This window comes from Balaenoptera acutorostrata, chromosome 10 (genome assembly GCF_949987535.1).
Source record: "Balaenoptera acutorostrata chromosome 10, mBalAcu1.1, whole genome shotgun sequence".
Classification (NCBI taxonomy): domain Eukaryota; kingdom Metazoa; phylum Chordata; class Mammalia; order Artiodactyla; family Balaenopteridae; genus Balaenoptera; species Balaenoptera acutorostrata.
Window position 1 is genome coordinate 75,197,088 of NC_080073.1, and position 15,631 is coordinate 75,212,718.

General features: G+C 40.9%; 1 protein-coding gene across 3 annotated transcripts in view; it reads right to left on the minus strand.

Moving 5' to 3' along the window:
- The window catches only part of XPO5 (exportin 5), a 47,860-nt gene that overhangs the window by 6,672 nt on the left and 25,557 nt on the right, over positions 1-15,631 (minus strand). For all 3 annotated transcript variants that reach the window (XM_057554608.1, XM_057554607.1, XM_007193788.3), the window contains 3 exons: positions 3,898-3,998; positions 1,167-1,263; positions 219-355 (listed from right to left, as the gene is read on the minus strand). In XM_057554608.1, the coding sequence (XP_057410591.1) occupies positions 219-355; positions 1,167-1,263; positions 3,898-3,998 (335 nt within the window). The remainder of the gene's footprint in view (positions 1-218; positions 356-1,166; positions 1,264-3,897; positions 3,999-15,631) is intronic.

The window sequence follows — 15,631 nt, forward strand, 5'->3', positions numbered from 1 at the left end:
GTAAGGAGAAAGAGCTTTCAACACTCCCTGGACTGCTTTCAGGTTTTTCCTTTTATTTACTTCAATCTTCTTGTCTTTCTAATGTGGTTACTATATACTGTCAGAAATGTTTCCATCTATTTCATATAGCTCAGCTCTGCCTCCTCTGGTGCTTCTGAACTGTTCCTGTCTTCAGTCTTCTGGCCCTTTGGGTTATCTAGGGACTTTTGAAAGGATATGAAGCATGGGTCTGAGTCGGTAGTCAGGAATATTGTTCAAGTTGACGAAGGCAGAGCTGAGGAGCTGGGTGGCCAGGTGCTCCACGGTGTAGAAGTCCTGCTGCATGGAAGGGCCTGCCTTCCCTAGGATATGGAAACTGTAAAGGAAAATCATGAACAACATCAAATCCATTATCTGTTATCGCCAGCCCTGACTGCCTTGGGAATTTCTAGTCTACAAGAAGACTTCTCAGTTAGAAAAGCAATTCATTGTATTTTCTTTTTAAGAGAACTTTAATCAGTATACTTCGAAGATGTGGACTTAATCTTCTATCAGAAGGGAAAATAACAGCCACCCCCCCACCCCAACATTTAAGGAAACTTCTTGAAACCAGATTCAGCATCTTTTAAAAGACAGATGTCGGTACCCAAGATCAACAGTAGCCTTTCATTACTTTGTAAGTAATATGGATTTACAATGGAGAATCTTTTGTTAGTTGGCTGACTAGAGCACTGTGTTAGCGAGATCAGTGCCCTGGGGATGCTGGTGTACAGAAGGGCCAGTTACACCCCCCATGCCACAACCAGGACCCCAAGACAAAATATGGCCAGCTATCTCCCAGTGCCCATGAATAGTGGGCTATGAGTAGTGAGGGGTCTGAGAAAATGCATCCCCATCACTGTAACTTCTACTTTGGTCTCATCACTTTATGCACTGGAAACAGACAAGTTGGGCATTAAAATATCAAGTCATGGCTAGGACTTAAAGGCACATGTGACAATTAAAATAAAAATTGCAGGAAACCAGCCTGTTCATTTTGATTTGACACTAGAATCATTAGTTTCCTGTCAAATTCTTTCCTCACATTACCTGTACACTAGAATTCTAGATCAGATGTCCAACCCAAGGCCATCCTATACAATGCATGTCTAGAAGGAGAATATGAAAAGGCAGCATTGGTTCCTTACCAGTTTTCATAGAGGGTGCAGAAGAAACGCTGCATTCTTTCTAAGACCGTTTTGTAGACAGGAGAGTCATTCAGTTCCAAGAGAGGCTGAGGTAATCCTACAGACAAAGATGGATCAGGAACCTGCTGCTCCTCTGCTGAGGGTCTCAACCTGCCAACACCCTCCCATAGGCAGAGGTGGTTTGGGGGGTGGGGGTGGGGGCCGGGTGCTATAAATGCAAAGCAGCTGACCAAGTCTTCTACCAGCTGGAAGTGCTAACAGCTTCCCTAAAGTGACTGCTACACTGTATTTGCAGGGAAAGGCGAAAGCTATTTAAGTGTCCAGGTTTGAGTACTCTAACTTTTGCCTGGGTTTCTCCAGATGGAACTTGTACCAAAACACACAATGATAGCCCCAAACGATCTCTCCATAAAGTACTGGGAATGTCCCCCCCTTCCTTTTTAAGTCACAGAACCTCTTTTTCAAGCAAAATTTTATGCAGAAGCCCAAGGTGTATAGCAGATAAAAATGAAACCCACTTATCTCAGTATAACAATTGCCTTAAAAGATCTATACTTCTAATCAGAGGCAATTTTGTTTCCAATCTTGCTCCTGGTTGGAAGCTGCCAGAGGAAACTGTTTGTCCATTCCAGTATGTTTTGGTTGGTCATACATTTCTACAGCAGCAGTTCCTGGCTTAATATGAATAACTGAAGGGGGGGCAGGAGGGGAACGGGTGGTGAAGCAACACCTAATTTTTATATTAATAACAAGACATTTTTTGGACGTTTCATTTTTACTGGTGTCTCCAAAAGGGAGCTTAAGTGTAGTGGTGCCAAAGGAAATGGCCCAGGACCATTTAGGCCAAGAGAGATAGCCATGGGCCCTGGAAAGACAAGCTAACAGTCTCCTTTTCATTAAGTCATAGCTGAGGCATGCTCACTAGATTGCTTAATCATGGCCAGGCCCATGCAGAGGTGATAGCCGGGGCAAAAACACACTGTCGGGGCTGTGATGGTAAGCCAACCTGAAGCTCCAGAGATAGGCACAAGGTTTAGACATCTCTGGTGTCTCTAGCTCTAACTTCTTTTTTTTTTTTTAATAAATTTATTTACTTATTTATTTTTTATTTTTGGCTGCGTTGGGTCTTCGTTGCTGCGCGCAGGCTTTCTCTAGTTGCAGCGAGCGGGGGCTGCTCTTTGTGGTGCGGGGGCTTCTCGTTGCGGTGGCTTCTCTTGTTGCAGGGCACAGGCTCTAGGTGTGCGGGCTTCAGTTGTTGTGGCACGCAGCCTCAGTAGTTGTGCTGTGCAGGCTCAGTAGTTGTGGTGCACGGGCTTCGTTGCTCGGCGGCATATGGGATCTTCCCGGACCAGGGCTCGAACCTGTGTCCCTTGCATTGGCAGGCGGATTCTTAACTGCTGCACCACCAGGGAAGTCCTCTAGCTCTAACTTCTAACCAACTGCCTTGCTCTCTGTGTTCCAGCCACACAAGTCACCTTCCTATTCCCTGGACATATCAAGCTCTTTGCTGTATGCCTCGGGATCTTGCACCTGCCATTCTGTCTGCCTAGGATGCTCAGCATCTCCTTTTGCCCCCAGCCTGGTTGGCCCCTGTTCATCCTTCAAGTCTGCACTGGGAGGCAGTCTTGTGACTCCACTCCAAGACTGGGTCAGGTCTCCCAATAAAGACTCCCACAGTCACTTGCCTTCACAGCACGTATCACAATTATGATCATGAAGTTATTTGCTAATGGGAGAAATGAGTTAAAGCAACATTCTGATCAAGGTAAAAACTGGGAAACTTGGCTCAGAAACTATTCCTTAAAAAAGTGATAACAGGGCTTCCCTGGTGGCGCAGTGGTTAAGAATCTGCCTGCCAATGCAGGGGACACGGGGTCAAGCTCTGGTCTGGGAAGATCCAACATGCCGCGGAGCAACTAGGCCCGTGAGCCACAACTACTGAGCCTGCGCGTCTGGAGCCTGTGCTCCGCAACAGGAGAGGCCACGACAGTGAGAGGCCCGCGCACCGTGATGACCACAACTAGAGAAAGCCCTCGCACAGAAACGAAGACCCAACACAGCCATAAATAAATAAATAAATAAATAAATAAATAAATAAATAAATAAACAAACAAACCCAAAAGTTAAAAAAAAAAAAAAAAGAGTAGTGTGTTCCTAGGTTGATTAAATGAACTAACACATATAATGATTAGAATATAGCACTTGGCACGTAATATTGGTTATAAAAGTATTTGTCATTATTAGTATTAGGTGCCAGGCACTATGTGGGGCACTTTACAGATTAAAAAAAAAAAAAAGTGATAACATACATTATATTTTACTGATTAAAGCTATTTAAGCTTAATTGTTTGAATACTTCCCCCCCATATACAAAAGGCAGGAAAGTATGCTAATATCCTTCAGGTCAAAAAGCATGGTTTATTTATAATCTAAAGGCTCTAACACATACTACCAGCTGGCAGCTAAAGTGAAGGAGGGGTTAACATGGGGTGTGTGTGCTTCTGAAGACCTTCTCTGCATGATAAGATAATGAAGTAAACACACTTGTTCCTAGAGAGCCTGTAGGAACCCCATACATGCATTTCTGAACAAACAGGTGGTCAAGGTACTGCCAGGTGAGGAGAAGGTGACACAAGGCACACTGAAGCTGCATTAGAGATAAGGTATAGAAATATAAAGGCATATAAAGGTATAGAAAACTTCAAGAAAAAAAAAAGGTTACATTTCTTACCTAAAATAGCAGATTTTTCCACTTCAAGCATATCTAGAGCCCTCGTAAAAGGTTCTGCCATTTTGGCTAGCATTTCTGGTGCATATAAAGTATTGTGAGTTCTGAAAAAAACAGGAATGCTATGTGAACTTTTCTTTGTCTGCTGGAGTAGGAAAGAGTGGTTTTCCATCTAGTAATTCAGTGATACTACATTTCCACATAGATACCTCTCTGTCAACACTACTCTTGGCAGGGGAATTTAAATGTTTCCCTGGAGAAGGGGATAGACTTGATGCTATTAAGTTTATTTGTACAGTATACAACACCTAATAGCAATCAACCACAAGAACCGAATTCTGAGAGAGCCGGACAACATCACAGTCTAAAGCTGGAAAGCAAAATTCTTTCCAACCTTAGACGATGCCAAGGCACTCCCAGTTTTCTGACTGCCCGTGATAGAGGATGAAATGTCAGAGGCATCATGGTTCACAGGCAGGAACACAGAGCAGGTAGTAATATGCCCCCATTTTTAGGATGTTTTGTCTCTGAATCAAGAGCATGGACCCAACAATGCTCTGGCAGCTGTTTAGTCTCCTAGAGGCACATTTGCAATTCCCAGCATGAGCATCTCTTCCCCACCAAAATGACTTACCTTTGTTAGACTATAGACCCGATCTACCTGCCTTCTACTGCAATGGCACCATGGAACAATCTATAGCCAGAGGGCATAACTACCTATTTCTCTTTTAAAAGTTAACCGTAAAACATTTCAAATGTATAGAAAATTACAGAACATGGACCAGCAAGATCAAATATTTAAGATGAACACTGAATAGATCATTTTATTTATTTATTTATTTATTTATTTATTTATTTATTTATTTATTTATTTTTGGCTGCGTTGGGTCTTCGGTTCGTGCGAGGGCTTTCTCTAGTTGCGGCAAGCGGGGACCACTCTTCATCGCGGTGCGCGGGCCTTTCACTATCGCGGCCCCTCCCGTTGCGGGGCACAGGCTCCAGACGCGCAGGCTCAGTAGTTGTGGCTCACGGGCCCAGCTGCTCCGTGGCATGTGGGATCTTCCCAGACCAGGGCTCGAACCCGTGTGCCCTGCATTAGCAGGCAGATTCTCAACCACTGAGCCACCAGGGAAGCCCCTGAATAGATCATTTTAGACCATGTTTGTTTTTTTTTAATTAATTAATTAATTTATTTATTTTTGGCTCTGTTGGATCTTCGTTTCTGTGCGAGGGCTTTCTCCAGTTGCAGCGAGTGGGGGCCACTCTTCATCGCGGTGCGCGGGCCTCTCACTGTCGCGGCCTCTCCCGTTGCGGAGCACAGGCTCCAGATGCGCAGGCTCAGTAGTTGTGGCTCACAGGCTTAGCTGCTCCGCGGCACGTGGGATCTTCCCAGACCAGGGCTCGAACCCGTGTCCCTTGCATTGGCAGGCAGATTCTTAACCACTGAGCCACCAGGGCAGCCCCATGCTTATTTTTTAAAAACCCTCAATAATGTTTTTTAAGTCTAACCATGTGCATCCATTAGCACCCATGTTTAAACTGCCTTTTTATGACTGGCTTATTCCACTTAGCATAGTCAGGGTTCACCCATGTTGTAGCATGTTGCAGAAATTCCTTCCTTTTTAAGGCTGAATGATATTCCACTGTTTGTATAGACCACATTTTGCTTATCGATTCATCCACTGATGGACACTGGTTGCTTCCATGTTTTAGCTATTGTGAGTAATGCTGCTATGAACATAGGTGTATAAATACCTCTTTAAGACCCGCTTTCAATTCTTTTGAGTATATACCTCAAGCTGGACTTGCTGCTTAACATGGTAATTCTATTTTTAATTTTTTAATTTATTTTTATGCTTTTGGCCATGCTGCATGGCTTGCAGGATCTTAGCTCCTCAACCAGGGATAGAATCTGGGACCCCTGCAGTAGAAGCACGGAGTCCTAACCACTGGACCCACTATTCCCACTATTTTTAATTTTTTGAGGAACTGCCAAATTGTTTTCCAGAGTGGCTGTACCATTTTACATTCCTACCAACAGTGTACAAGAGTTCCAATTTCTCCACATCCTTGCTAACACCTATTACTTTCTTTTTTCAAAATTATTATTTTTTTAATGTATCTTTTTTTTAACATCTTTATTGGAGTATAACTGCTTTACAATATTGTGTTAGTTTCTGCTGTATAACAAAGTCAATCAGCTATACATATACATACATCTCCATAACTCCTCCCTCTTGCGTCTCCCTCCCACCCTCCCTATCCCACCCCTCTAGGTGGACACAAAGCACCGAGCTGATCTCCCTGTGCTATGTGGCTGCTTCCCACTAGCTATCTATTTTACATTTGGTAGTGTATACCTGTCCATACCACTCTCTCACTTCATCCCAGCTTACCCTTCCCCTTCCTCATGTCCTCAAATCCATTCTCTACGTCTGCGTCTTTATTCCTGTCCTGCCCCTAGGTTCATCAGAACCACTTTTTTTTTTTTTAGATTCCATATATATGTTAGCATATGGTATTTGTTTTTCTCTTTCTGACTTACTTCACTCTGTATGACAGACTCTAGGTCCATCCACCTCACTACAAATAACTCAATTTCATTTCATTTTATGGCTGAGTAATATTCCATTGTATATTTGTGCCACATCTTATCCATTCATCTGTCAATGGACACTTAGGTTGCTTCCATGTCCTGGCTATTGTAAATAGAGCTGCAATGAACACTGTGGTACATGACTCTTTTTGCATTATGGTTTTCTCAGGGTATATGCCCAGTAGTGGGATTGCTGGGTCATATGGTATTTCTATTTTTAGTTTTTTAAGGAACTTCATTACTGTTCTCCATAGTGGCTGTATCAATTTACATTCCCACCAGCAGTGCAAGAGGGTTCCCTTTTCTCTACACCCTCTCCAGCATTTATTGTTTGTAGATTTTTTGATGATGGCCATTCTGACCGGTGTGAGGTGATACCTCATTGTAGTTTTGATTTGCATTTCTCTAATAATTAGTGATGTTGAGCATCCTTTCATGTGTTTGCTGGCAATCTGTATATCTTCTTGGGAGAAATGTCTTTTTTTTTTTTTAAACTTTGGTTTTATTTATTTATTTATTTATTTATTCATTCATTTATTTATTTATGGCTGTGTTGGGTCTTCGTTTCTGTGCGAGGGCTTTCTCCAGTTGCGGCAAGTGGGGGCCACTCTTCATCGCGGCCTCTCCTGTTGTGGAGCACAGGCTCCAGACGCGCAGGCTCAGTAATTGTGGCTCACGGGCCTAGCCGCTCCGCGGCATGTGGGATCCTCCCAGACCAGGGCTCGAACCCATGTCCCCTGCACCGGCAGGCAGACTCTCAACCACTGTGCCACCAGGGAAGCCCCGGGAGAAATGTCTTATTTAGGTCTTCTGCCCATTTTTGGATTCTTTGTTTTTTTGATATTGAGCTGCATGACCTGCCTGTATATTTTGGAGATTATTCCTTTGTCAGTTGTTTCGTTTGCAAATACTTTCTCCCATTCTGAGGGTTGTCTTTTCGTCTTGTTTATGGTTTCCTTTGCTGTGCAAAAGCTTTTAGGTTTCATTAGGTCCCATTTGTTTATTTTTGTTTTTATTTCCATTTCTCGAGGAGGTGGGTCAAAAAGGATCTTGCTGTGATGTATGTCATAGAGTGTTCTGCCTATATTTTCCTCTAAGAGTTTTATAGTGTCTGGCCTTACATTTAGGTCTTTAATCCATTTTGAGTTTATTTTTGTGTATGGTGTTAGGGAGTGTTCTAATTTCATTCTTTTACATGTAGCTGTCCAGTTTTCCCAGCACCACTTATTGAAGAGGCTGTCTTTTCTCCATTGTATATTCTTGCCTCCTTTATCAAAGATAAGGTGACCACAGGTGTGTGGGTTTATCTCTGGGCTTTCTATCCTGTTCCATTGATCTATATGTCTGTTTTTGTACCAGTACCATACTGTCTTGATTACTGTAGCTTTGTAGTATAGTTTGAAGGCAGGGAGCCTGATTCCTCCAGCTCCATTTTTCTTTCTCAAGATTGCTTTGGCTATCTGGGGTCTTTTGTGTTTCCATACAAATTGTGAAATTTTTTATTCTAGTTCTGTGAAAAATACCATTGGTAGTTTGATAGGGATTGCATTGAATCTGTAGATTGCTTTGGGTAGTATAGTCATTTTCACAGTGTTGATTCTTCCAATCCAAGAACACGGTATATCTCTCCATTTGTTTGTATCATCTTTAATTTCTTTCATCAGTGTCATAGTTTTCTGCATACAGGTGTTTTGTCTCCTTAGGTAGGTTTATTCCTAGGTATTTTATTCTTTTTGTTGCAGTGGTAAATGGGAGTGTTTCCTTAATTTCTCCTTCAGATTTTTCATCATTAGTGTATAGGAATGCAAGAGATTTCTGTGCATTAATTTTATACCCTGCTACTTCACCCAATCCATTGATTAGCTCTAGTCGTTTTCTGGTAGCATCTTTGGGATTCTCTATGTATAGTATCATGTCAACTGCAAACACTGACAGTTTTACTTCTTCTTTTCCGATTTGGATTCCTTTTATTTCTTTTTCTTCTCTGGTTGCTGGGGCTAAAACTTCCAAAACTATGTTGAATAGTGGTGAGAGTGGGCAACCTTGTCTTGTTCCTAATCTTAGTGGAAATGGTTTCAGTTTTTCACCATTAAGAATAATGTTGGGGCTTCCCTGGTGGCGCAGTGGTTGAGAATATGCCTGCCAATGCAGGGGACACGGGTTCGCGCCCTGGTCTGGGAAGATCCCACATGCCGCGGAGCAACTGGGCCCGTGAGCCACAAGTACTGAGCCTGCGTGTCTGGAACCTGTGCTCCACAACAAGAGAGGCTGCGATAGTGAGAGGCCCGCACGCCGCGATGAAGAGTGGCCCCCGCTTGCCACAACTAGAGAAAGCCCTCGCACAGAAACGAAGACCCAACACAGCCATAAATAAATAAATAAAATAAATTAAAAAAAAAGAATAATGTTGGCTGTGCATTTGTCATATATGGCCTTTATTATGTTGAGGTAAGTTCCCTCTATGCCTACTTTCTGGAGAGTTTTTATCATAAATGGGTGTTGAATTTTGTCAAAAGCTTTTTCTGCATCTATTGAGATGATCATATGGTCTTTCTTCAATTTGTTAATACGGTTTATCACATTGATTGATTTGTGTATATTGAAGAATCCTTGTATTCCTGGGATAAACCCCACTTGATCATGGTGTTATGATCCTTTTAATGTGCTGTTGGCTTCTGTTTACTAGTATTTTGTTGAGGATTTGTGCATCTATGTTAATCAGTGATACTGGCCTGTAGTTTTCTTTTTTTGTGACATCTTTGTCTGGTTTTGGTATCAGGGTGATGGTGGCCTCGTAGAAAGAGTTTGGGAGTGTTCCTCCCTCTGCTATATTTTGGAAGAGTTTGAGAAGGATAGGTGTTAGCTCTTCTCTAAATGTTTGATAGAATTCACCTATGAATCCATCTGGTCCTGGGCTTTTGTTTGTTGGAAGATTTTTAATCACAGTTTCTATTTCAGTGCTTGTGATTGGTCTGTTTATATTTTCTATTTCTTCCTGGTTCAGTCTCGGGAGGTTGTGCTTTTCTAAAAATTTGTCCATTTCTTCCAGGTTGTCCATTTTATTGGCATATAGTTGCTTGCAGTAATCTCTCAAGATCCTTTGTATTTCTGCAGTGTCAGTTGTTACTTCTCCTTTTTCATTTCTAATTCTATTGATTTGAGTCTTCTCCCTTTTTTTCTTGATGAGTCTGGCTAGTGGTTTATCAATTTTGTTTATCTTCTCAAGGAATCAGCTTTTAGTTTTATTGATCTTAACTACTGTTTCCTTCATTTCTTTTTCACTTATTTCTGATCTGATCTTTATGATCTTTCCTTCTGCTAACTTTGGGTTTTTTTTGTTCTTCTTTCTCTAATTGCTGCCCTTAATTCTTAACATTCTTTTTTCTTTATTCTGCCCTGCGGTAGTTATTTCCACTATTTTATCTTCCAGGTCACTTATCCGTTCTTCTGCCTCAGTTATTCTGCTATTGATTCCTTCTAGAGAATTTTATATTTCATTTACTGTGTTGTTCATCATTGTTTGTTTGCTCTTTAGTTCTTCTAGGTCCTTGTTAAACGTTTCTTGTATTTTCTCCATTCTATTTCCAAGATTTTGGATCATCTTTAGTATCATTACTCTGAATTCTTTTTCAGGTAGACTGCCTATTTCCTCTTCACTTGTTTGGCCTGGTGCGTTTTTACCTTGCTCCTTCATCTGCTGTGTATTTCTCTGTCTTCTCATTTTGCTTAACTTACTGTGTTTGGGGTCAGTCTCCTTTTTCCAGGCTGCAGGTTCGTAGTTCCCATTGTTTTTGATATCTGCCCCCAGTGGGTAAGGTTGGTTCAGTGGGTTGTGTAGGCTTCCTGGTGGAGGGGACTGGTGCCTATGTTCTGGTGGATGAGGCTGGATCTTCTCTTTCTGGTGGGCAGGACCATGTTTGGTGGTGTGTTTTGGGGTGCTGTGAACTTATTATGATTTTAGGTAGCCTCTCTGCTAATGGGTGGGGTGGTGTTCCTGTCTTGCTAGTTGTTTGGCATAGGGTGTCCAGCACTGTAGCTTGCTGGTCATTGAGTGGAGCTGGGTCTTCGCGTTGAGGTGGAGATCTCTGAGAGAGCTTTCACCGTTTGATATTACGTGGGGCCGGGAGGTCTCTGGTGGACCAATGTCCTGAACTCGGCTCTCCCACCTCAGAGACTCAGGCCTGACACCCGGCCAGAGCACCAAGACCCTGTCAGCCACATGGCCAGGTATGTGGGGAGTTTCTTGCCTTTTGGGAAGTCTGAGGTCTTCTGCCAGCATTCAGTAGGTTTTCTGTAGGAGCTGTTCCTCATATCGACGTATTCGTCTTACTCCTCCGCCATCTTGAAGCTATCTCCTCAACATTATTTTTTATTGTAACCATCCTATTGGGTATGAAGTGGTATCTCATTATGGTTTTGATTTGCATTTCTCTAATGACTAAAGATGTTGAGCATCTTTTCATGGCCTTGTTGGCCATTTGTATATCTTCTTTAGAGATATGTCTATTCAAGCCTTTTGCCTATTTTGATTAGATTATCTTTTTCTATATGTCTGTCCTTCTCAGTACCAAACTATTTTGATTTCTGTAGCTTTGCAGTAAGTATTGAAAATGAGAAGTTTGAGTTCCCAACTTTGTTCTTTTTCAAGACTGTTTTGGCTTTTAGGGGCCCCTTGCAATTCCATATGAATCTGAGGATCAGCTTTGTGCAAAAAAAAAACTGTTGGAAATTTTTTTTTTTTAATGTATGTACGTATGTGTGTATGTATGTATTTGCCATGCTGCGCAGCATGAGGGATCTTAGTTCCCTGACCATGGATCAAACCTGCGCCCCCTGCAGTGGAAGTGCTTGGAGTCCTAACCACTGGACCACTAGGGAATTCCCACTGTTGGAATTTTAATAGGGACTGCATTCAATCTATAGATTGCTTTGAGAAATATTTCCATCTTAACGAACTTAAGTCTTTCAATTCATGAATACAGGATGCCTTTTCATTGAGGTCATCTTTAATTCCAGAATGTTTTTTAGTTTTCAATGTATAAGTCTTTCATATCCTTGGTTAAATTTATTCCTGAGTACTTTATTCTTTTGAATGCTATTGTACATGGAATTATTTTCTTAATTTCCTTTTGGCATCATTCATTGCTGGTGTATAAAAACACAACTGATTTTTGTATGTTGATCTTGCATCCTATAACTTTGTTGAATTTATTTATTAGCAGGAGTAGTTTTTGAACTCCCTTTTAGTCCTAGTTTGCTGAGTGTTTTTATCATGAGAGGGTGTTGGATTCTGTCAAATGCTTTTTCTGTATCAATTAAGATGATCAAGTGGGTTTTTTCCTTTGTTCTATTAATATGGTGTACTATGCTGATTTATTTTTGTATGTTGAACCACTCTTATATCCTTGGGATAAATCCCACTTGGTCATAGTGTATATTCCTTATAACATGCTGTTGGATTCAATTTGCTTGTATTTTGTGAGGCTATCCATAACTCTACCTTAGCCTTTACCTCCTGCTGTGTGGAGCTCAAGGGTTGGTAAGTGGTGCCACTTACTTTTAAAAACTGCAATTTGCCAACTTTTTGGTTTCTGAATTAAGTTTTTCTTGGTTGTTTGGGAAGATGTCTAATACTATGAAATGATCTCATAAAATCAGTCCTTTTTTTTTTTAAATAGAGCTTTTTTCCTATTTATTTATTTATTTATTTATTTATTTATTTATTTATTGGCTGTGTTGGGTCTTCATTTGCTGCATGCGGGATTTGTCTAGTTGCTGCGAGCGGGGGCTACTCTTCATTGCGGTGAGCGGGCTTCTCATTGCGGTGGTTTCTCTTGTTGTGCAGCATGGGCTCTAGGGACGCGGGCTTCAGTAGTTGTGGCTCGCAGGCTCTAGAGCTCAGGCTCAGTAGTTGTGGTGCACAGGCTTAGTTGCTCCGCGGCATGTGGGATCTTCCTGGACCAGGGATCGAACCTGTGTCCCCTGCATTGGCAGGCAGATTCTTATCCACTGCATCACCAGGGAAGCCCCAAATCAGTTCTTCTTGAAAAGAAATTCATAGTCTTAAATTTGATGGGGAACAGATGAGATGTTTTTTATTTTTATTCTTTAATTAAGTGTGACTGTGATCCCAAGATATAATTTAAAAAATATAATGCATATGTCAAATGTCCCTGATGCTACAACAAAATCTTGTATTCCGTATAGTCTCCTCTCCTCCTCCTCCCCTTCGCCAAGGAGATGGTACCATGGTGCCTGCACCTGTAACTCACAAGTAATGGAAGGAGGACTCAGTACATACTGCTCTCGTATCTATGGCTCCAGGGAGTCCTACAAGCCCTAGTGACATTCAGGTTCCTGAAATATTTCCTGACACACTTGCAAGTTAGAGCACCATGCTTCCACATTAAGAGGAGCTAGTTATTGCTTGGCAAAGAAAAAGACAATCAAGTAATAAAAGTTTTAAGTTCTGCAGTCTGTACCTATCTGAAATATTCTTAGTATCACCAACTAAGAGTGTAATTGCCATACACACAGGTGTATATTATTCAGCCACAACAGAGGAGAAAATCTTGCTATTTGTGACAACGTGATGGACCTTGAGGGCATTATGCTAAGTGAAACACATCAGACACTGAAAGACAAATACAGTATGATCTTACTTGTACGATGAATCAAAAAAACCAAACTCATAGAAACAGAACAGTTTGATGGTTGCCCGAGGAGGGAGATGGGGGTGGGGGAAATGGGCGAAGGTGGTCAAAGGTACAGACTTCAGTTAAAAAGGTAAGTAAGTTCTGGAGATGTAATATATACAGCACACTGACTATAGTTAATACTGTATTGTGCATTTGAAAGTTGCTAAGAGAGATCTTAAAAGTTCTCATCACAAGAAAAAAAATGTGTAACTATGTGAGCTGATGGGTGTTAACTAAACCTACTATGGTAATCATTTCACAATATATACATATATCAAACCAAAAAAAAAAAAGTATAATCGCTATGCTAAACAAGACTTCCCACATACAAAGATTTCAATAAAACATATAGAAGATATCTGGAAACAATGTAACAAACTTTAAGTTAACAGAAAAGTTGTTATTCTAAACAGATAATGAATGATGATAATGAACCTTCGGAGAACCAGAGAGTTCTGCTCCCCACATCTATCTTCCACCCAACCCACTAAGAACACACCGTGCAATAGAAATAAAAAGTAAGCCACATAAGCCATTTAAAATTTTCTAACCAGCCAAACTTAAAAAGTGAAAAGAAGCAGGTTAAATTAATTATATTTTTATTTAACCCAACACATCAAAAAATCATTTCAATATGTTAGCAATATAAAAATTGAGATATTTTTACATTTTTTGTACTAAGTTTTCAAACTATAGTGTGTATTTTACACCTACAGTTTATCTCAATTCAGACTAGCCACATTTCAAGTGCTCAGTAGCCAGCCACATGTGGCTAGTGGCTACCATACTAGACAGTGCAGCTTTAACACCTTCGATTATCAGACTATTTGTGTGACAAGGGGTTAAAACAGGAGTTTTATAACAAGGAGTTAATACACAAACTGGTAGGAATGTAAACTAGTACACCACTTTAGAAAACTATTTGATTCTATCTATGAAAACTGAAAATATGCATACCTTATAAACAGGAATTCTACTCCTACATGTAGGATTCTGCTCCTACCCAACAGAAATTATGTATACACCAAAAGACATTTATAATAATGTTAACAGCAGCACTCGTAGTGATAAAAAAATGCTGGAAACTACCAAAAGTCCATCAACACTAAATGGATAAATGAGTTACAGCATATTCACACAATGGAATACCATCCCACCAATGAGAATGAACAAGCCACAACTACAAGCAATAACACAGATGAGCTCACAAACATAATATTACACAAGAGAAGCCAAGGCACAAAAGAGTGCATGCTTCTGACTCCATTTATTAAAGCTCAAAAAACCAGGCAAAATGTTAAAAGTCAGAATAGTGGTTACCCTTGAGGGGCACGTAGGACTGAAAAGAGGTGCTGGGTAAGGTTGTTTCTTGATCTGGGTGCTGATTACATGGAGGTGTCCACTTTGTCAACATTCATCTACCCGCACTCACAATTTGTGTCCTTTTCTTATGTATATTTGTACCCTTAACATTATACTTCAAGATAAAACTTACTACGAAAACAAGACAAAACTCTAACAGCTCCAGCTGCACGCTACTCAGGGAATCTAACTACTCCATAACTACAGTCAACATTTTTCAAAATACCTTTTGATTGACTTTGGGATTTTCCAAAAGTGTTGTACTCTTAGAAAAATATCAAGATGACAATCTCGTCTCCTCACCTAACCAGGGATGAACCGTGTTTCCAGGTCTAGGTTCCCAGCACAGGGACTCTGGCCACAGGCTTAAAAAGTCAATGAGTCTGTTGCTATCTGACTTCATCACTTTCACATTTCTCTAAACTACAGAAGATCCTTTTGGTCTTAAAAACATCAATATGGAGACAAACTTTTCCTCGACTAAATATTTTACTACCCTCTCAACATGTAACCCATACTTCTTTTTGAAATCTTTTTCCTCCTTTTGAAATCAGAGCAAAGTATTGTCTATTTCCATATACACGTCCACAATGACAACTTGTTCAGACACTCCAGCCCTCCAATTTGGTCAACATTAACTTAAAACCTTGGATTCTTAAGCATATGGTCCAGGGTGTCTGTTGTCAGCAGAGCATCCCTGAGACATGAGTAATCTGGTTTACTCATGCTGAGTAAATTTGGTTTACTCAGTTGAGACTCTGCTCTAACACCCTGGATAAGAGGCCAAAAAGCAGTGGAACAGAGCTCTAACCTGAACTCAGAAACACTAGGAGATGTAAAAAGCAATCAAATTTTGCTTTGGCCAGTAAAAACTGATTCTCTCCAAAGGCTCTCTTTCACTGTAGAGAGCATCTATCCCTGAATCATGAAACATATATTGAGTAACCAACAAGCCTAGACTTGGCCTACTTCCGCTTGATTATATTAGCTCATGTGATTTATAACAGTGGTTCTGAACCTTTAATGTGCACGCAAACAACCTGGGGATCTTGTTAAAATGCAGATTCTGATTTAGTATGTC